This window comes from Ascaphus truei, chromosome 4, assembly GCF_040206685.1.
Source record: "Ascaphus truei isolate aAscTru1 chromosome 4, aAscTru1.hap1, whole genome shotgun sequence".
Lineage (NCBI taxonomy): Eukaryota > Metazoa > Chordata > Amphibia > Anura > Ascaphidae > Ascaphus > Ascaphus truei.
The window spans coordinates 324214770-324238283 of NC_134486.1; the positions used below are offsets into that span (position 1 = coordinate 324214770).

Consider the following 23514-nt stretch of genomic DNA (forward strand, 5'->3'; position numbering starts at 1 on the left):
ATTCCTACTCGTCTATATGTTGTTATTGCGCATGCCTAGGGTAATATAAAATAGGTGCCAGAAAAAAAGTCCCATAGCCCTGAATACATATTGTTGCCAAAAGCAGCAAAAAGAACATAAATAAAAATGATGATAAATGCAGAATGACCCTCAAGTCAAAGCATAAATGAAATCATGTCCCAAACACAGTGACAAAAAAATAAAATAAAATAAATACAAATTATTTGACCACACAACTGATATAATATCACTAATTATCACAATATACGTTGTGTGAGTGGTTGTTACACAGACCAATAAACCCATAACATGGTAAGGATGGGTTTATCTGGAGGGTAATATAGTCACTAATTTTCAATAAAATTGAGTGCAATCTAATAATGTATGACAATATCATGGTTGTAATATCCAAGCTCTGTGGTTGAACTAATCTCAAATAAGTCAACGAGAATGTATAACAGCTAAAAGATGAATACCATGTACAGGTAGTAAAGGGTACTGTTGACAACGTGAGTGGGTGACCAGGAATGGAGTGGGCAAGACGGTTAGTAATCATGGAGATCAGATGAAAGGAGTGAATGTAAATCCTTCGTTAAGTCCATATGGACTCTTGTCTTAAGTTTATAAATCCACTCAGCCTCAAATCATAATAGCATCTGATCTACATTTCCGCCTCTTGCTGGGCATCTAAGTTGATAGATGCCCATAAACTTAAGGCTGTTAACATCTCCATTATGGTAGTGCATGACGTGTCTAGCTACTGGTGTTTCTGCAGAATGCTTAATAGAGTTGATATGTTTGCGTCTACGCAATTGCCTTGTGGTCTTGCCCACATAACTTTTCCCACATTTACAGATGAGAAGGTAAACGACGTTAGTTGTTCTGCAGTTAATAAAACTGTCGACACTAAAGTGCTGTGTGTTGTCATGTTGTGGAACGTCTTTGTTGTAATTGCAAATTTACACGCCTTACAACCCTGACACCGATACATCCCCTGAATCGGGCTCAGCCAAGTTTCTACTCGGGCACGCTGGTAATGGCTATGTACAAGTTTGTCACGTAGGTTTTTTGATCTCCTACTAGTAATGTTTGGTCTAGGTCCAATAGCTTTAACCAAATCTACATCGGATAGAAGAAGGTGCCAATGTCGAACAAAGATTCTTTTAATCGCCCACCATCTTTAATTGTAGGTACCGATGCATCTTATGATATTATCCTTTCTCTTAGGTGTATTGGAGGACAAGAGAGAGTCTCTATCACTGTGTAATGCTCTGTGATAGACGCGGTTCAGTGTCTTCATTTTATACCCACGACTAAGGAACCGACCGCGGAGTTCTTTGGACTGTAAGTGAATTTTCTTTTGGAGCACAAACACTTTTGTACTCCTTTTGTTTTCCTGATTCACTTCAATTCACAGCTGCACCTATTGTTCTTGATAATTATCGATTATATACATTATTTATTCACATTACAATTTGTATGATTTAGTTGATCACTCCCTATCTCCCCTCCTTATTAAAATAAACACTCACATTAGTATCGTGAGAATTGTTTTATTTGATGACTCAGCTTCTTAGTTACATTGAAAAATCTGTTAACACCTCTGAAGAACCACAATTATAAGCAGAATGATGTGACGGTGAAACTACAGCCCTATCTGTATGGCAGGTCATTCACTGTGATCACAGATCACAATCCTTTAAGTTGGCTACAAAGGGTGTTGGGAGAGAATGGCAAGCTGCTTCGCTGGAGTCTTGCATTGCAGGAATTAACTTTACCATTCAACACAAAAAAGACAGCGAGCATGGTAATGCTGATGGACTCTCCCGAAAGGACATCGCTAGTGAGCCAAAAACCTCAAGAAGTGGCAGGTTTGCGGAGCACCTGATGTGGTTACTGCCACAGAGCCTTCATCTTGAGGGGGAGGTGTGACGGTGAGGGGGTAACCAGGCTCACTAATAAAGGTTAAGCCCATTTGGTTTCCTCTGATCCATGTATTGGGGTTCGGGAGTGTCAGCTCTTGAGCCCAGTGATTGTACATGCATTCTGTAAAATTATGTGACAATAAAGAATTTATGTATTTTTACCTTTCCAGGAGTGCCAGCTAGCAGAGATTGCTGAGCTATGAGTTTCAAGGGGGTTTTGCGGAGAAAGTGTTATCAGAATATGTCTAGGTAGTCTGTGTCCATGGTTGCTGGATACCACAAAAATGTACCCGGGAATCGAGTTGGATTCCTGGATACATATAGGCACATTGTCCCAGCAAAATTTCCCCTTGAAAATGCTTGCGCGACTCACCACTAGGATTCCCTGCTTCAGCACAGACCAGAAAGGGAAACGGGGCATAGGGATGTGAGGTGTCCCTGGAATGGTCAAGGGGTCCCAATGCTAAGGGGGATACCCAGTTAATGCCCAGGTCATCCAGAACCCGGTATAAGGGTTCTCGGGCGGCTCCAACCATACATAAGGTGGTGAGGAGTTTTAAAAGGCTAAGTCTAGTTTATAGTGTGTGGGAAATATGGCTAGTAAGGAATAAAGTGCAGCTTCTTATTCTATTCCCCATAACCAGAAGACTTAGGAAAGTTAAAATGTATATTCTTTTAACAGTATGGGCCTCATGCAGTAAGCGTCGATTAAGTGAAATCGGCAAGCTTACCGATTAGTCATGTTAATGGCGATTTTTCCTCTCCGTATGCAGTAAGTGCCGAATACATTCAAAATCAACCCGAAAACAAATCCGCCCACTCTCACGATGATTAGCCGATCACACACAGGTGTATCGGCGTGCGTGGCGGGGTGCTGATAGGTTGCCCAATCACAAATCTTGCTGAATCAGGCGAAACAAGCATGTTTTGGATTGCGCGCCATATTTAAAGGCAACGTGTACTGCTAATAATTCTCTGTGTTGTTGGGAGTGAGAAAGAGAGAGACGCACAGAGCTGGCTGATTGAACATTTGCATATTGACGGAGAGACTTGTTGTGTATTGGGTGAGCTTTGTCCATTGTTGTTTTGTTTACATCTTTGTCTTGTTTTATATGTGGAAGTGTTTCGTGTGATTGGCTGTACATTAGTTGTCTGTTTTTTGTGAGTGCTGGAAGTATGCCCGCAAAGCGTGGGAAGAGTGATGCTGGTGGGAGTGGGAGTGCTACTCGTGCGAGTACGCGTCGGAGTGAACGTACTGTTCAGGGGAGTGATGTTGCTGGTGCACCGAGTGGTGTTGCTGGGAGTGGGAGTGCTGGTGCTGGGAGTGGGAGTGCTGTTGCTGGGAGTGGGAGTGCTGTTGCTGGGAGTGCTGTTGCTGTGAGTGGGAGTGCTGTTGCTGTGAGTGGGAGTGCTGTTGCTGGGAGTGGGAGTGTTGTTGCTGGGAGTGGGAGTGCTGTTGCTGGGAGTGGGAGTGCTGGTGCTAGGAGTGGGAGTGCTGGTGCTAGGAGTGGGAGTGCTGTTGCTAGGAGTGGGAGTGCTGGTGCTGTGAGTGCTGCTGGTGGCGCAGTTGCTGATGGGGTGTCTGGTGGTGGCGTGCTTGCTGGTGGCCAGCTTTTGGAGGCTCTTCCATTGGAAGAAGGAGAGTCCAGTCAGCACCAGCCAAGCTCTGACCCTAAACCTGCTCGGAAGAAACGTGTGGAGAAGCCACGTAATCCTCGCTTCAATGACCAGGAAAATACAGCTCTTGTCACTGGCATTCTGGAGCACTATGACAGTATATATGGACATTTACTAGGTAAGTGTACCTTTACATTTATTATTCAAATACATGTGATCCTAGGTGATCTGAGTTTTGTTCATATGCAAATATGGGTTCAGAATATCTTTCTATGTTAATTAGTCTGGAAACACAGCTTTTTATCATGCCTTACAAGGACAACTAAACACAGGCGGTCAATTTGCCATAACTGCATACAATATGAATGCAACCTTGCTTACATGTATAGGTTTAGTAGTGAATGCTCATGTGCTTCACATATTACACATAAAACAGCATGTTTGCTATCTCTTGGAACAGCTAGCAGTGTAGGAAACTGGTGCTTCTATTATTAATCATTTACCTCATATATTTTATATGTTTTTCAAGGGCGGAGAAGTTCAGCAAGCAGAAAAGAAATGTGGGACACAATAGTCATTGGTGTCAATGCGTGTGGGAATCATGTGAGGGACAAGCGGAATTGTCACAAGAGATTTGATGATATTAGGTCCAAATTGAAAAAGAAAATACAACACCAACGCGTGCATGCTACTGGCACTGGAGGTGGGCCCACACCACAACGTCTCATATTAAGTCCATTGGAGGAGCTGCTTCGGGCAAAATTACTTCCCGTCGTCGTGGAAGGCTTACCTGGTGACCGTGATATAGGAATTTACCCCTCACAATTTCCACCAGGTGAGAAATATTACTGTACTAGGCGTGTCGTTGCTTACAGTTATTTTGCATAGTTACACTGCTTTTTATACTGTCTTCACAATATAAGCATACCTGCATCTATATATGTATATGTCTGATTCTGTATATATATATATCTCAAAATAGACATATATGTTGTAGTCCTACTAAAAGCAGTAACTAATATAGCACGTGCCATTGCGTGCTCATTTACATGTGAATTCCCAAAATGCATTGCTGCAGTGGAAGCAATTGATGGTGGGCGAAGATGGGGAACAACAGGGTAGTACACATGTGTAACACATGTTAATCAGAAATTATTACTAGCTACAGGTACAGAACAGAAATATGTAGAATATTATTGTGTATTTTATTTATTTTACTCCGACAAACATGACATTACTGCCTATTTTAAGCATGCATCAAATATATTGCATGCAAAGGCCTACAAACATCACTTACACTAACACATCTATAGTTGTTTATGAAAAGGTCCATTTTTGCTTTAACTCATATACAGACAGCATAATGAGGCACACGTATCATATTTTATGTCATTGTTTTCATAACTTAAAAACTGCACACGACTATTTAGCTCATCTACCATTGTGTTAAAGCAGCTGCAATTAATATCTCATCACAGCATACACTTCAACAGAGGGGGTGGGGTTCAGCACACACACTAATTGCAGCCTCATTTTAGGGTCAACTTAGTTCACACCATTTTCACCTGTTTCAAGTAATTGAAAGGTGTGGCTGATTAGGCTTTTTGGGGAAGGGAATACCGTTCTTACAACCTGACTAGCACAACTGAAGTTAATCACACTCATTTGAAAGCTTCACTTTAGCTACTAAATGCCCCAACAACTCATTACTTATCAAAGCGTACGTCACACATTAGTTCACTCATATCTATAGTTGAACTACTACTATCAACGACACATTATCACACACTGCATGTGTTGTCTTGTTTAGTCACAGCCACATTCATGTGTGCCACATCTTATATTAATGTACCACACATATCCTCTACCAAAAACAACACTTTTTGCAATATGACCACCTTCATGATAACCATTGTGAATGGTCATCTCATGATAGTTATGTACATTATGATACTGATATCACTACACAACATATGATTTTTATGTACAAATTTTATCTATTTATCCTCACGCATTACTGCAGGAACATAGTATGTTTTATGTTAGGGAACTCAAAAGTTCTAAGTACACAGGCATGCACATTGTTATTACAACTATTTATGTTCACTTTCACACACACATTTTGGGTTAAGGAAATGATGCTGTTAGGTACTCATAAATACAGAACATACAATAACTGTTTGTTCAATATTTACACATGTAAATGTAAAACTTATGTTATTGTTATATATAGTTGCCCCTGAAGGACATGTGTCACCTGAGACTGAACAAGTGTCTTCACCTGGGTCAGCCAGCTCAACACACCTAGAAGGTGAGTGTATCAGTTGGTGGCCATATAATATGTGCTCTTCTATATGTTATGTTGTCATGTTCATTATTTGTTTTGCACATCTTCTTTAAATAGGATTACTTAGTGTCAGTGAAAATGAAGTGTAAGGCAACTTGTATTGTGTTAGTGATGTTAACTATCATGTAGGAGTTGTGAGTTTACAGCAAGTTTTCAGTCACTCATATTTCATACTGAGTCCAAACATTATTCTTAAGTCAAGGTAGTTTTTAATGTGAGGTTATAAAACGTATGGAAACATGTTAGTTGTTACTTATGACACAGTACAATTACATAGTAACACAGCAGAGATTAACATGCCATTTAATAATGTGTACATTTATTTGTAGAACATGATGAAGAGGATTTTGATGATGATGATGATGATGATGATGATGCCGCCGCCGCCGCCATAGACACACAAATACAAGCAAGTGACCATGAAGAGGTTCCAATTGAAACTGTTTTACCGCCAAATCGTCCAGCAAAAACCACATATGATGCAATTGTAGCTTCTGAGGGAAAAATTGTGGAAGCAGAAAATCGTCGCCATTCTGACCTGATGACAGTGCTGGAAAGGATGATTGCACTGCAGGAAGAAACAGTTTCACAATTGGCACATCTCCACAGAGTCTTCATTGAAGTGCCTAAACAGTTGCAAAAAATCAACACCTCATTCGAAGCATTAGTTGTTCAGCAAACACAAGCTAATTACTGGAGAATGACTAATGTACCACAATTCAACAGCTCACAGGCAGGATCTGTTCATGCAGATCAGTTTTCACCACATGCTTCTGATATTCATTCACCAGGCCCAAATGTTACCAGTCAAGTAGCAGACATTGCTGTGCAGGTTCCTGACGACATCCTACCGCTGCCATCTGTACAAATTCAGCAGCTGACACCTACAAAGGAGGCCACAAAAAGAAAACACAAGCAGTTACTACTGACCAGTTTTTGGTCAAAAACAACAAAAGACACACATGAAACAGACCAACCATCACTTGTGCAGTGTCTACCAACTTGCTCACATGTGTCAGTGGGCACAAGCCCTGTCCGTGAACAGTCACTACCCAAAAGCCCTGTAGGTGAGTCACTGCCCAAAAGCCCTGTAGGTGAATCGCTGGCCAAAAGCCCTGTAGGTGAATCGCTGCCCAAAAGCCCTGTAGGTGAATCGCTGCCCAAAAGCCCTGTAGGTGAATCGCTGGCCAAAAGCCCTGTAGGTGAATCGCTGCCCAAAAGCCCTGTAGGTGAATCGCTGCCCAAAAGCCCTGTAGGTGAATCGCTGCCCAAAAGCCCTGTAGGTGAATCGCTGCCCAAAAGCCCTGTAGGTGAGTCACTGGCCACAAGCCCTGTAGGTGAGTCACTGGCCACAAGCCCTGTAGGTGAACAGTCACTACCCAAAAGCCCTGTAGGTGAGTCACTGCCCAAAAGCCCTGTAGGTGAGTCACTGGCCACAAGCCCTGCCCGTGAAGTGCCAGAGGCCAGTCAAAGTGGCTCTGTTGTACCTAAAGTTGGTGGCAAAAGAAAAAGGAAAATTCAAGAGACAACAAGCAGGCCTGTTACTCGCTCGCAAAAAGAACAAAAAAAATAAATTTTAAAATTCACAAAATATGTCTTTGGCCTTGTTTTGTTGACTTCAGATTATCTAATTACTATTGTATGTATGCTGAAGACTGTGTTGTTTCCAAACTTTCAAGTATGTTCTTGTACACGTGAAGTTTTGGAAATGTTAACACTACTAATTAATGAATAGTGTTATAAATATTGATGTTTTAATCGTCTGTTCAGTAATGGTCCACCAGGAGCCAGTTGCTAAGTTTAGAGAAGCTGCCATTGACTTTGCAGCAAAACATTGCATTTGGGTGTGTTAATTGATGTAATCATTGCATGTGCATATTATTTTCATGCAATTATAAAAGCACCTATTTAACTGCAAACATCTTTCTTGTACGTGTACAGCAGGATTTTGTGTTAAATATTACTTACCTTTGGTGGCCATTGTAATGTTGTCCTTTAATCATTTATGTGTTCTTGTTTCAAGAACATCTCTGAATTTATACTAAAATATATGTAGTATGTATTGATATATGCACACACACACACAGACACACACTGTGTGTGTGTGTGTGTGTATATATATAGTACTATCTAAACTGGTATAGATGTATTTACAAAAAACATACACTTCATGCTTCCTTGTGAAAACACACTATTTTAATAATACAGGCCTAATGTTTGACAACTATACTAAGTGTGAGCCTCTAACATTATTGGGTGCAAACAAATGTTTATGACTTAATTCACTCATGTTTATCACCATTTAAATAGGTTTCATACAAGGCCTACTTACTGCCATCAATATGTTGTGTGTACTCCTGCAATATAAAAAAAAAAAAAAAAAGATACAATATATATATATATATATATATATACATATACATATATACACACACACACACACACACACACACATATAGTACAATATACACTTTATATATATATATATATTTTTATGAGAGAGATATATTTATATATATATAGATACACACGTATTTAAACTCATGCAGACAGGTAGTTAACCAGACTTTCAAATACACACAGAAAAGTATGTGGGAAAAAAACATTTCATTTTGCAGGTGTGTGTATTTACTGATATGGCTGTCTAAGCACTATTTTCACACAGTGCTCTTTGTTATTTTTCTAGAAAACTCAATGTTACTGAAATAAGTGTAGCAATGTTTTCACAAACGAGATAAAATAATGATACATGTTTTTCCCACATTCGCCTATCACTAACCACAAAACTTAACCCAATTAAAAGGACACATCCAATTGGCGTTTGAAATAAGGAGTAAAATTAGTTACTTTTGTTGACCTTGAAAACGAAACACAGGAATTTGTTAGCCATTGAGCAGAATCATTTTGATGAGCAAAGAAGACAGAACTGCACACATCTTTTGTGCTACTCTGACATGGCTGATGAATTCGTTAACAATATGAATCCCCTTTTAGGGTATAAGTTTCAGAAGCTATTTTAAACAGTCGCGGACACAAAGCAAGCACACGCCAAATCTATGATTTGATTCGAGCAAAATATCCTTATTACCAAGACCGTAGGCATGCGCGGAATTTTAATTCCTCAATAAGATTCACTTTATCAACTAATGACTTTTTTGAACGTGTGCAGGATAAGCTAGAACACACATATGGTTTCTGGAAGATTGCAAAGGAAAAGCATTTTACCCTGAAAGAGGGCACATATATTGTTGTGAAAGGCATATTTATTCCTAATGCCAATAGCAATGGATCCGCTACTACTGTTCCGTGTGAATCGATACCTGCTGCAATATCTGCACCCTCCATTCCTGAAACCCACATTGTACAACAACAAAAGTACTATGATTATGTACCAAGCCTTTCAGCTGAAAATGCATTGGAATGGGAACCAGAAGAAATGAACCTACCTCCCGACCAATTGTTTGAAGAAAGCAGTGGCGATTCCTATGAGCGCTTCATGGAGGAGATGTGTGTCATACTGGATTCAGCGGGTGGGTCAAGCGTGGATGAAAATGCCTTGCATTTCTGGAGCGACCAGTTGCAGCCAGACGAAGAGTTAATTCTAGAAGAATGGTAAATATAACAACCGTTATGCGTTGACTGTGCGTTTAAATGTTTTTTTTTTTTTTTAACCACCATTTTCCCTTTCAATGCGTGGATACAGCGTAACATTGCAGACTGCATAACATGTAGCGATCACAAAGAAATTGTTGCCGAATACAATATAGTATAACCTGAAAGAGTAGTACACATTGCTGACGGAATAAATATACGTACTTTCCTATCCCTTTAACCATAGTAGCAACATTTTAACATAACTCTAACACATACCTGTTTTGTTATCATGCAACATTTAAAAGCGGGTCCACCACGTATGACGTGGGACCCTTGTCATGGCCCAAGGCGTCCTTAAAAAGGATTACGGATGTAAGTCCCGCCCCCAAGCGACGTGCGCGCCTCAAAGCCTATTGGCTGTCATGTTTTGTTATAGTAACGGTAACTGCAGTGTGTCATGTGTGCGGCTCAGTGTTTGTAGCCATAAAGTGGGCGTTAGCAGAATGTTAATTGAGTGGGAGGAGTTAGCGTGCGTTTCACGCTGGTTTAACATGACGTCACACGTATTGCATTTGCGCATTGTGTTATCAGCCGTCCTTTCTGTCCAAACACGTCTGTTTAAAAAGAATACAGATGTACTCGTTTAGAACGAATGTAGTTTCGTATTCATTGTATTTGAAATAAAGATTTTATGTTTAATGGTATTTTCAAGATGTATTGAACGCACAACGTACGCTTTGTTTTGCGCATGCGCTAACAGTTAGTGCAGCCAAGCGTGAAGTGCGTGCGCACACTAAGATGTGCGCGCACATTTTTCAGTATACAGGCAACGTTCACATCATATACATAGTTATGCCTGCTACAAATTTAAAGAAACATTACATAATGATGTACACTTGTACTTCTAACATATAAGTGAGTGACGTGTGTATGTACACAATCATATAGAGCTGTGTAACGCGTTGTCACGGATACATATATAGTAAGGTGCCATATTTGACCATCATGTGTTTGCTGTATTTCAGAGATGTCGGGGAAGATACAATCGGATCAATGTATGATTTCAGAAGAGTCTACCTTTATATGAGATGATTGTGAGGAGGAGCCACCGACTACTATACTACATATGGAACTAATTTTATATTGCTTGCAGCGCTTATTAACAAACAATTAAAAATGTGATACCCTTATGCCTATATTGCATAAGCACTTAATTAACATAATGATGTTGCAAAATAGTGCCTCATGAATTTTTATTGAGTGTTCTTTAATGACTACTATCATTTTATGGCATGGTGTGTTTTATATATAACAACCATTCCCACTCTGCTAACACATTTGTGAATTCTATTGTGTAATGGAACGTATGACTGTCGAAACTATGTAACAATAATAATAATAATAATAATAATAATAATAATTATAATATGAGCATGTTCATGTATAGCGCTGCTAGTTGTACACAGCGCTTTACAGACACATTTTTCAGGCTGAGGTCCCTGGCCCGTGGAACTTACAATTTATTTTTTGCCGCCTGAGGCACAGGGAGATAAAGTGACTTGCCCAAGGTCACAAGGAGCCGACACCGGGAATTGAACCAGACTCCCCTGCTTCAAACTCTCAGTGCCAGTGTGTGTCTTTACTCACTGAGCCACTCCTTCTCCCAATGTAAAGGACACTTACAACCAACTAGCCATTTATTGTTAAAAATCTCTTGTTACATGGGTATGTTGATAAAATGGTTTGGGACTGTAGCAAATAATGTTATTGGCCAGATGTTGTGGTCCCCTACAATGCATGATGTTCTGAATATGACATCAACATCATGTAATGAAGTACGTTTCTGTGTATATTTCATTAACCTAACTAACTATAGTTTACTGTGTTTATTAAACGTTCTAAAAATACATAGTATAGTCAATATGATGATATAAGCTACCATAATAAAGCTGGTGTTATCATTTGTCGGTGTTATACATGGATCCTACACAAATTGATACAGACACAAACAGTTGTCTTAAAAAGTGTGTCTATGCTAATGTGCACGTGATTGACGTTACAATTGTGAGAATACTTGATAATTATCATCATGATAATGATGAAGTGACGTGATTTATATTGCAAAAATATTACCAACATTGTCATATTGGTAAATTAGAAATGCTAAATGACAGTAACATTTGCAACAAAATTGTGTTTTCTGTTAACAGTTTTACACTTGGTACATGTAGGACACATCCACACACGTGTGACTTATACATACACATGTCACAAATGTAAATTAATGTTGACTATTAATTCCTAGCATTACAAAACACCAACATTGCTAAATATAAGATGTAGTACGCATTGTTGTGATTGCAGGCATTCATGCATGGAGTTTTAGGATCAGTCAATTTCATCCGTGATGAATGATCTCCCGTAAGTAAAGAAATAACTACAGTTATCCCCTTGTCTCCAAACACCTCTATATTACATTAATGGAATTTATAAGGAAACATACATAAAATGTGATGAAATGGGAGTAATCATTTTCTAATACAATGCACATGAAAGCTCAAGAGTAGCTAAATGCATATACATGATACAGAAAGTACATATATGTAACATTTGTGTTTAAACCAATATGTTGGGTTTTGACTTCAAATAATTATAGGAAGATTGATGTAGGCACATCTTATGAGAGATGTCAGCAAATATACATACCATGATCAGTCATACTGGAGATATACCTATAATGCAAAGGAACAATATATAAATTGCAAACATTGACATGCCATCTTCAGTACCGTAAACAACACAGCAAAGTGTGTATTTGGTGTTAAATGTGCAACACCATGTATATTTCATGACATTCAAAATGTAAATCAGCCTGGTGTACACATCATATGGATGTACATGTTACACTGCACCAATAACATTGTATGTAAGCATACTAGAAGCATGAATGAGTATGGGCATAATATGTGTATTGTGTTAGCCTAAGGAACAACACAATGCTAAAATATTAGTGCTTTGTTACCCCAGTTGTATTCACATACACACAACTAAAGTACAATTGAAGAGGGATTATATAACCTGTGCAACAATAACATACCGGTGCCACATCCCTTTGTGCACACAGCAGAGAAAAGAAAGGTGTGCAACCCATATTCATCTGTGTCCTACCAGAAGGGTATATAAAAAACATTATTGTTAAGATAACATAATGTAAGTATAAAAGTATAACTTGGAACATATATGTTTTTACTTACAAGAAAAAAATGAATTGATGAGATTCTGGCGTGTCTGGCCACCACTGGCTGTTTGTTCATTTTCAGCAGCTACATGGGTGGGATGCTCGTCTACCAAAGGCTCAGCTAGGTCTGATTGTACATTGTGCCTGAGTGCAACATTGTGCAAAATGCAACAGGCAAGGATAATATCAGACACTTTTTGAGGCTTGTATACAGTAGAAGAGCCCCACCAGTTCTGTCCAGACACCTAAATCTGGTCTTGAGTAGGCCAAATGTCCTCTCTATAACAGATCTTGTAGATATATGGGCTGCATTGTACCTCTCCTCTGCTTCAGTTTGAGGGTTTAGCACCGGAGTCAAGAGCCACGGCCTAATTCCGTATCCTGAGTCACCTATAATGAATGGAGCACACATAAGCTGACATTAGTGATCAAATTGTACAATGCCAACATTCCTAAATAAAAAAGTGTTTTGTGTTAGAACATGTAAATGTGTACTCACCCAGCAGCCAACCATGTTCAAAATGTCCCTCTTCGAACGCATGGAAGACTGAAGAGTTCCTCAGGATAGAGGAATCGTGACTGGAACCAGGGAATTTGGGTACCACATGCATTATCCTCATCGTCGCATCACATACCACCTGTACATTGAGTGAATGGTAGTGCTTCCGATTGCGGTACACATGCTCACTCTGACTAGGTGCAATCAAAGCAACATGTGTGCAATCGATTGCACCCAGCACACATGGTATCCCTGCTATATTATAAAAGCCAGTCCTGACTTCCAGCCACTCTGTCGCCTCTGTAGGAAAATGAATATAATTCCTAGCGCGTCTATTGAGTGCATAGAGAAACTGGGTCAAGGCCCGCGAGAATGTAGATTGCGAGACCCCGCCCACTATGCCCACAGTTGTCTGGTATGACGCGGAAGCAAGATAATGTAATGAGCACAGCATTTTAACAAGCCCAGGGACTGCACGACCTCTGGCTGTGAAAAAATCTAAATCTCCCCTTATCTCCTGATAAAGAGCTAAGATTGCTGCTGAACTCAAACGATAGCGACTTACAATCTCCTCCTCACTCATCCCATCTAACAGGGTTCTCTCCCTGTACAGACGCGGACGAGGCACAACTTGTCTCCTCTGTCTTCTCCTCTGATCTCCTGTCCCTCTCCCTGTCTCTGTCGTATCCGCGTGACTGTCACTGTCACTGTCCCTCGGTGTGTCCCTCCCTTGCCCTATATGATTGTCTTCATCATCAAGCATGTCATAGAAAAGAATGTTCCTCCGTCTCCTAAACAATCTCAACATTTTGAAATGAGTAGCTGTGAATGATCAGGTAATGGGCGTCCTTTAAATAGGTATGTGATGATGTCAGGTGACATAGTAAAATGCAAGGTGTTACATTAACATAATAAAGTACTTCTGTGGCAAGCTGTGTGCAGTTCTTGTTATAAGTATTTGTTGTGTGTATTCTGCAGGGAATGATGATATTTGTCAATGATGTGACGTGAACCTTTGTAGAAACATTGCTTGCAAATAAATAGTTGCATGTGCAATGCATGTAACACTTGTGAACGCAACAGTCAGTCATGTAATTAGGCAAAAAGGCTGAGATTGACGTGGGAAAAGTTGTGTGTAACATGTGTAATTAGGCATGTTATTGTGACATGTTGACAACAATGAATAGTCGTGTGCATATGCATGCATTTGTGTAATGAGGATAGTTGCTATAGAATGAGTTTACAAGGTGTCCCAATGCTGAATTACTGTACATGTGTGTATAAGTTAGGTTGAAGTGCTTGTAATGCTACGGTTACAATGTAAACATGCAATGTGATTGATCGTCCAATAAGTGACGTCATGAAAATAGGGAGGACCCAAAACTAGATGTAAACATGAGAATACAGATGTACATGAACGTTTAAAGATGCGTGACACATTACTAGCATTGTGTAATGTAAAGGAAGATGAATATACTGTGTATGTGTGACATGTGTGACATGTGTAACATCATGTAAATAATTGTCGCTCAGTTCAGTAAAATGTGTGATATGATGTGAGGTTCTCCTTTAAGAGTTGAGTATAGTATTTTCCCTTGGCACATCATCACATGATGAGTAATGTGACCCGCAAATGCTGCAAACATGTAAAAGTATAATGTTATGCAAATAATACACGTCAGCTGTGACACAATGCAGGGAATGCCCCCACACTGTAATGCAAATGACGTTTGTATTGTGAGCAATGAAACGTAAACAGTACTATACTGTTATACGTCCCTGCTCCATTGACTCCATTGATGTACAGAAGTTTTTTTTTTCTAAGTGCCGTTGCGGCAGCCTTAGCGATCGTTCTCCCCTCCAAACTGCCAACTTTAGTTGGCGGGAGAAATTGGCCATAACATCTCAATTTCGTAGTGCCGATCAGCCCCGATAAGCTGTTTTTTTTTGTTGAATCCAGCCGATTTAAAAAAGTGGCGATCAGTGGCGAAAACAGGCTTATCGGCAGCCGACTGGCCATAACAAAATAATCGGCTCCGAAACCTGGCGATATCAAGCACTTATCGGCGCTTACTGAATCTCAAACCCAATTTTGGCTATAAAATGGCGATAATTCCCTTATCAACGCTTACTGCATGAGGCCCTATGTTTTAAAATACATATATGCTTGTGCACGGTATTATGAGCTGGGTCTTTCCGGACTGATGTTCTGAGTGGGTCACTGGGCTACTAAAGTAACTTGGTGCCTGCAAGTCAACTCAGACATCGGACATGAAAGCCATAAAGGATGCCAGAGGTATGAAGAACATTTGGGCAGGAGGTTTAGGCTCGAGTACCCACATCCCGGGATGAATGGAAGTCCTCTTGACTACCATTTGCTCCACCAGAAAGTGTGGAGCCTAAACAAGTGGGTGGCTTCTGCATACCAAGTGGATAAGGTGGCAAGTTTGCGCATGCCCTTGGCTGATTCAGAAGATCTGCTTGCCCGGCTTCAGAATACAGGCATCGCTCTGACTGGTTGGTGAGAAAGTTCCCACGCTGGGATTGGCTGTAGAATTTTATGAATGAACTCAGAAATACTATAAGAATCCCTCAGCCAATCAGGTGATCAGATTCTTATCGCCAAAACAGCAGCGGCAAATTTGGATGTTACCAGAAGATGCTCTCGGAGAAATAGCAGTGAGCTGGCATCAGAAATTTCAAGGAGAAATATTTTCTAAGTCCAGCTTTTTGCGGTTGCGGCTAGGATTGCAAGCTGAATTTAGTTCCATGACGTGTGGTGCTAACTCCTGGTGAAGTGATTTCAGGACCTCCTGAGGAGGAAAGGGGAAAGAGAGCGGTGGCATCAGGAATTTCATGCTGATAAGTCATGGTCAACTAAAGACTTTGGATTTTAACTAGGAAAGTCTAGTTTTGTAGCCCAGACCCCCATTAATTGTGTTTTTTTTTAATGTATTTTGTGTTCCACTGTATTTGCCTATTTTAAGTAAATAAACAACTATTTGTGCTATTTGTTTCTTATGGTTTCCGTAATGACTATGCTCACCTACTGTAGATTCTTAACTGCATGCTTAATCTTTTAAATGAATCATGATGACATACGGGTTTTAACTGGTCTAGTGGTTTTTCCTACATATTGTAGTCCACATGGGCACTGTATCAAATATATAACGTGATCTGTTTTACACGTGATCAACTGTTAAATTTGGAATTTCTCTTTAGAAACATGTGATGAGAACCCAAATTTGTCTGGGGATCTAAATTTGCATGCCTTACATGTAGTGCAACCAAAAAAACCATTAACTTGGGATAACATCTATTACCTTCTTTTTTAGGTTTAGGTAATGCACTGGGTGCTAGTTTGTTTTTAAGCACATTAGCTCTTTTAAAGATTACTACCGGCTGTTAAGGAACAATGTCTCCTAGAATAGGATAATTTTTGACAATGTGCCAATGTTTGCGTATGATTTTAACAATTTTGTCAGATTGTCTATTATAGTTCGTAAGAAAAGAGAAGTCGAATTTCTTATCCGATTTAATCTTTACTTTATCATTGAGGAGATCCCTTCTATCTAGACCCCTAACTTTCTCTGCTGCATCCTGAATGATCTTGTCACTATATTTATTTTCCTTAAATCTATTTTGCAAAAGAATGGACTGTTTACTGAAGCTTCCAATATCAGAACAATTTCTCCTGATCCTCCTCAGTTGGCCATAAGGCACATATTTTAACCAATTGGGATGATGACAACTCAATGGCATAATGTAGTTATTTATATCTACATCCTTAAAAAAGTTTGAGTGCTAATTGACCCATTCTCGATGAAAACAGTTATGTCAAAGAAATTAACCCTTTCCCGACTGTACTCACAAGTGAACTTGAGATGAAGTTCATTATCATTTAAATAATGAATAAACCTCACCAAACTTTCTTCATCACCTCTCCAAATGAAAAATATATCATCAATGAACCTCCGCCACAGGCACAAACTCGCACCCAGCTCTGCAATGGACCAAATATAGTCTTCTTCCCATGTACCCATGAAAAGATTTGCATAGCTGGGTGCAAATTTTGTGTCCATATACATAACCCACCCACACCATATAGCTAATATATTGTGGTGTTACTTAACCCCTTAATAACAATAACGCTTAATAAGCGCTAAAGTTATTAATGGTTTAAGCCACCCTGCACTCATTCATTTGTAGAGTGGCTTCATCATTCACATATTATATATATATATATATATATATATATATATATATATATATAAAAATATATTTCAAATATATGTATGATTAAGCAATCTACAAAGAAATGGTAAAGGATATCTAAGTACAAATTGAAAACTTCCGATCTCTAATTGACAACATCACTGACAAATTAAAAACAAAGCCAAATGAAAATGAAAACACATCTCATAAGAGAATAAAGCAAGCACCTATCCAAACCAGTAAATAGCAAATTGCAATAAAACATACAATTCAACAATTTGTACATGATGCAAATAATATTTCCATCATGTACACAATAGCAATCAAATGTCCAAAATAAATACACGATTGAAATTAAACATGCAATATAAACAAAGCAAGTAGACAGTAATAAATTACCAACACAATTTATGGCATCCGAAATACATAACAAGCAAATCTAAACCAAAAACCATAGTCAATATTGTTAAGCAACAACAAAACCATTTCCAAAAAAAATCTATTTCTAACTAAGACGATCATACACAATATAACTTCACCAAATAAGCCACAATAAAAAATAAAGGCAGGGTCCCAACATAAACAAATGCAATCATTATCATTTGAAATGACATAACTAATTCTACATAACATTTCACACGCACAATTGTAACCAAACAGGGAAAATACTTGAACAAGACATGAAAAAATGCAATTAACATTTGCAAAACAACCCTTTAATAAACATGTATGTATATAGCTCCATAGGGATATATACTGTATACATACATGGGCATTAAACGGACAGTAAAAAAATAAATCTGACATTAAAAAAAAACAAAAAATCAGTTCCTACTTAAATAAAATACATTTCTTTAGTTTACTTACCATTAGATGACCAATGACCGACTTCCGTTGAAACCGCTACGTCTGTAACAAATCCAAAGACAGGAACCAGGAACCCATAAAATTAAAAACCTTTGTAATCCAATGTGGTGTCTTCTTTCTTATCTTTATAATCCATACCATCTGTGGTCTTCTTTTCGGGGTCTTCGGGGTCTTCTGGCTTCTTCTTCTGCGACACTCTGACCATCTTCTTCTGAGGGGAGGTCCTCTCTCCACGGCGTCTAGCTATAAAATGAGATGACATAGGCTTTTATAGGCCTATGACGTCACATTTTGCATCAAATGGTTCTCACGGTCCTGATTGGTCCGTGAAAAGCATGTGATTTTGGTTAGGGAAAAAATAAATGCTGACGTCATTTAAAGGAAATTAAGCCAGCCAATCAGAATGGCTTTGCTTCATTTACCTTTAACATGACGTCAACAAAACCAAAATGGAGCCGTCATATGGGACTAGAGCCAATGAGATCGTTGATTGTATAAAGATTTTTATATATATATGGTTTGTTATTATTTAAACAATGATAGCATGCATTTTCCCTGTTAGTATGCGTACATAGTTAACGCCCATTGGGTAGGGACAACTCTATCAATTAACCTATGGTAGGAGAGTTTATTGGTAGATCAGTGGGTATATAAAGACCCTTTTAGTAGGCTACAGCTACTCCTGACGAAGCCGTCATCCAGAACGGCGAAACATGTAGAGCGTAGCCCAGAGTTCAGATCGAGAGGGAGAGGCAGCGCTGGGAGATCCCGTGACGTCAGACCGGAACGACGAGAGACCGGAAGTGACGCATCAGCCCCAGCAGGGATACGAAACAGAGACCTGCAGCGGCGTTGGTGTGCTGTGATTCTGAGGTCGCGACTCAGCTATTACCATCTTTACCACATTTACCCTGCTGTTTTGTCTTTTGGACACTGTAAGCCTCCATTTTTATTCTTGTGATAAATATTCTATGTTACCATTTACACTATGGTATTTTGTTTCTCTTCTTTGAGATTTGATGTCCTCCTACCTACTCCAGCCTGGAATCATCTTTTGCCACAGTTGGATATCTGCTCCTTTTTGTCTACTATATTGTGAGTTGCCATTTGGGAGCCTTCTATTTCACTTTATTGCACATACAATATTGCACTATGTAGTGTTTTTCTTTTAAAGGTATATCATTGCTCCCCTGGTTCTTCAGTGATACATGCTGGGTACATGCTGCAACATTTCAGTGACATTTCTGTAGACAGACTAATGGCCCATCGGCCACATGCTGTGTTAATCCGATGGGCCATTAGTCTCTGCAGAAATGTCAGTGAAATGTTACAGCATGTACCCAGCATGTACCTGGATCTTGTTGGTGATAGCCCCAGATTTTCCAAGGCAAGTTTAAGGCAAGTTTTAGAATACTCGTCGGCGCACCTGTATTTTGTACTTCAAGCAATGTCCATACACAAGGGGTAGCATGTAATGTAAAATTGGAACAAACACTTCCCGCACTGTTAGGCTCCGGCTGTCCTAGCCTAAAGTATGATAAACCAAAGCTGCTAATACCGCACCGGGAATGATTACGTCACTGAAGCACACCGTAGATCAGCGGCGGCCACTGCGATATTAAGCGGAGTCCCGTGGGTTACTCTGTGGGATTACGCAGGATCACTCTGACAGTTAGCACTCAGGGATAGTTTCAAAACAAATAGCAACAAAGATCTTACATGTTTCTTAGACCAAACTACTTCGTCAGGGATAAACACTGTTGAAAAGATCATAGCATATAAACCCCATGTTGTCCGGCAATTGGTTAACACAAAGATTCAATCAACCTATCCTAATACAGGGCACGTAGCTTTACACAGGTATCTACTAACTACCTCGATCATTATACAGGTTGAAAATACCTACAGTTTAAAACTACATATATTCTTTATTATACATATACAATTAACAATATTCAATGTTAAAAAATTTAATTAAATCGACCACTGAAACGAGAAAGCAGTGTTAGTAAAAAATATATATATATTACACACAAAAGGTCTTAAGTTGCTTTAAAAGACAAAGATACAGAAAACCAATCAATAGAGATAAGTGTATGAAAGCTGCAAAAATGTTGCAACAAACTTTCAGTTACCAAATGAGTTATTTAAGCATTCAGGTGCACACAGGAGATAGCTTATAAACAAAACTCTCAAACAGGTAATACAGTATATGATACATTCATAACCTAAAAACTAAAGCTCACGCCCCTTTATGGGGTAGCTTGTGCGTCACTAAAAATAACATATATGCATAATAAAAAACAAAATGAATATGTACTGTATTCACCAGCCAAAAATCATTATACCAGATCGGTAATCTTTCCTCTACATACGCTGTGTAACGCTCGCACTGCCCAGAAACAAGACAAGACCCCGGCACTGAGGTGGGAAGGTATTACACCAAACACCCGCAGCACCGGAGGCGTACCTGGAAGGCGGATAGTTTAGTGTAGCCGGGTCTGGGTTGGAGAGTGTAGATGATGTGGTATACTTGCCGAGTTCTGGGATTGGGGAAGACAGGATAGAAAGGGTCCATAAGCCGTTGTCTGGGATTGGAGAGCGCATCGTAGTCCGAGTCCGTATGCCGTGTTCAAGGGTAGGAGAGATCGCCATAGTTGAGGGTATGCCAAAGTCCAAAATCCAGAAGGGTCCACAAACAAGCCGAGTTGGTACACAAGAGGTTAACTGCAAAGGAGAGAGCACTGCACAAACTAAGTGAGCTTCACGAGGCTACATAAGATTATGCTGTGCAAAGCATAGGAGGAAGCAGGAAGTATTTAAAGGCAGGACAGGCCAATGGGGACAGGGGGTGGAGTGGAGGCGCGGGCCCAGCGGAGCAGGGATAGGCTGCAGGTAACAAGGCAAGAAGGGGAGACTTGCCATGCAGCTGGGGATTGTTGCACGTCATTGTAATGAGAGCATGAGCAGGAGCAGGAATATGAGCAGGAACAGTGGCCGCGGCAGCAGCAGCAGGTCAGGAGGGAACACGCCGCAAAGAACGTGTTCCCTGATTCCTTACATGCTGGGGTTCAATGTTTATGCATTCTTCAGGGGGTGAATCATGAGAATTGATGTTTTATCTGTCCTCTCACCTGACAATAGTAGTTCAAATGTGTGAGAAACAGTTAAAATTGTGAGAAGCTGTGCTTATCTCAAACGCCTAATGAGGTCTCTCATTATTTTCTGGCCTGTGTATTATACTCCCTTCAAACTCCTTCGTTTGCAGCTGGTGTTAGATTTCAAGGATCAAGAGAATTAGCTGGGAGCGCAACATTCCAATCTCCGCTTCACATGATACAAAATGGAAGACAAACACAGCCTATAACACAATGGGGGCTATGCACTCAGCTCCGAGCTTTCGCACCGGCCTGAAAAAAATTAGCACGTCAGATAAAAAATGAAGCCGGCGACGCAATTCACTAAGGCCCTGAGCCCATTTTCTATCGGACGTGCCCAAAACTGGCTTATCGTGCGTGCAAGGTTTTTTCCCTCAGCTAGCGCACTGAAACTTCACGTACGCTAGCTGATAGAAAAAATAAGCCGCCTGTAACATTTGCATGGAGATTCTGTATCCCCATGCAAGGCTTCCAACAAGCACGGCTTCCAATCAGGGCCGTGGGAACCATTTGCCGAAAATGTGACGTCATAGGCCTATAAAAGCCTTTGTCGTCTCATTTTCGCATAAACTGACCCAACGGTATGTTGTCAATCCATGGCCTTTTGTGATTACTTGAAGCCAATAACAAATTATTTTAATCTACATTGTTAAAGAAAGTTTTTGTAGTCACAATATTCCCAGGTTCAATTGCTATATGTAAATCCAAAAAATCTATTACAGAGGCATCAGATGTAAAGGTAAATTTAAGGTTGAATCGATTATGATTAAGGTACTTTAAAAAAGGTTCTAGAGAACCCTCATCTCCGTCCCAAACACACAGAATGTCATCTATGAACCGTCGCCAAAAAAATTACTTTTGAGGCGAACGGATTATGGGACCAAATACACTCCTGTTCCCAGAAACCCATGTACAAGTTTGTGTAACTGGGGGCAAAATGAGTCCTGCAGACCTGCACATAGATGTGGGACAGGAACAAAAAATAATTATGAGTGAGGATGTACTTAATGAATTTCAAAAAAAATTCTCCATTTAATGAATGAAGATCAACATCCTTCTGAAAATACGTTTTTATAGCATCTACTCCCAAGTCATGTGGTATATGTGTATAGAGCAAGGTGACATTAATTATCACCCAATGGTTTGTATCTCCCCACTTAAATTCTGTTTGTAAATTTAAGACCGAAGTAGTGTCCTTTATATAAGACGGGAGTTTACTCACATATTTCTGGAGAAAATGGTCTACATACTTTGATAAATTTTATGTAATTGATTGGATTCTGGACACTATTGGTCTCCCTGGTGGACTCTTTAAGGACATGTGAATCTTGGGGAGGTTGTAAAAATGGGGATTCTAGGACTCTCTATAAACAAAAAATAATATTAATTCGTATTCAAAACAGTTTGTACAAGTGCTTCATCAAGGAGACTCTTAGCTCCCCTATGAATTGCATTGTGGGATCACTTTTAACTTTCAAATAAAAAAACGATCATCTACTGTAGGAGCCTCTTAGCTTCCTTTTCATCGTCCTCATGATCCTGTATAACTACCCCACCCCCCTTATCAGCCTGCCTTATAATCAAATCATTATTTGCTCTTAAACCTTTTAGTGCTTGATGCTCATTAAAACTAAGGTTTTGGTGTGATATATCTAATTTAAAAACACTCACCATTTCTGAAAACTAGTTATTTACAATGTTAAAAAAAAAGAATCAATAAAACTCCCTTTGGAGTGTGCCGGATAAAACTTAGACTGAGGTTTGACATTTTCAGATAGTAAAGAAAATATATTCACAAGTTAAATATATTGAATAACACATGATTCTAGTTACAGTACTTTGATTACAGTTCTAAGATATATAGGTATTGGGAATAAATTTCTTACAAAAATAAGCCATAATAATTCTTGACACATGCAATTCCCATTTAGATTAAATGTACATGCTCTTAAACCTAAACATGCTGGCTGGAATGCATTTTCTTAAAGATAATGTCTTTTAAAAACATTTTCCTTCAGATCACATACTTCAATATTAAAACCTCCAGCAATAAC

The 23514-nt window shown here is 39.4% G+C and overlaps 1 protein-coding gene across 1 annotated transcript; it reads left to right on the top strand.

Annotated features, from left to right (window-relative positions):
* Window positions 1-1804: 1804 nt before the first annotated feature.
* On the top strand, window positions 1805-21603 carry LOC142492399 (uncharacterized). The gene is made up of 5 exons (XM_075595043.1): window positions 1805-1871; window positions 4072-4377; window positions 5776-5853; window positions 6219-7087; window positions 21571-21603. The coding sequence occupies exons 1-5, from the start codon at window positions 1805-1807 to the stop codon at window positions 21601-21603; spliced, it is 1353 nt and encodes a 450-aa protein (XP_075451158.1).
* The last annotated feature ends 1911 nt before the right edge of the window (window positions 21604-23514 follow it).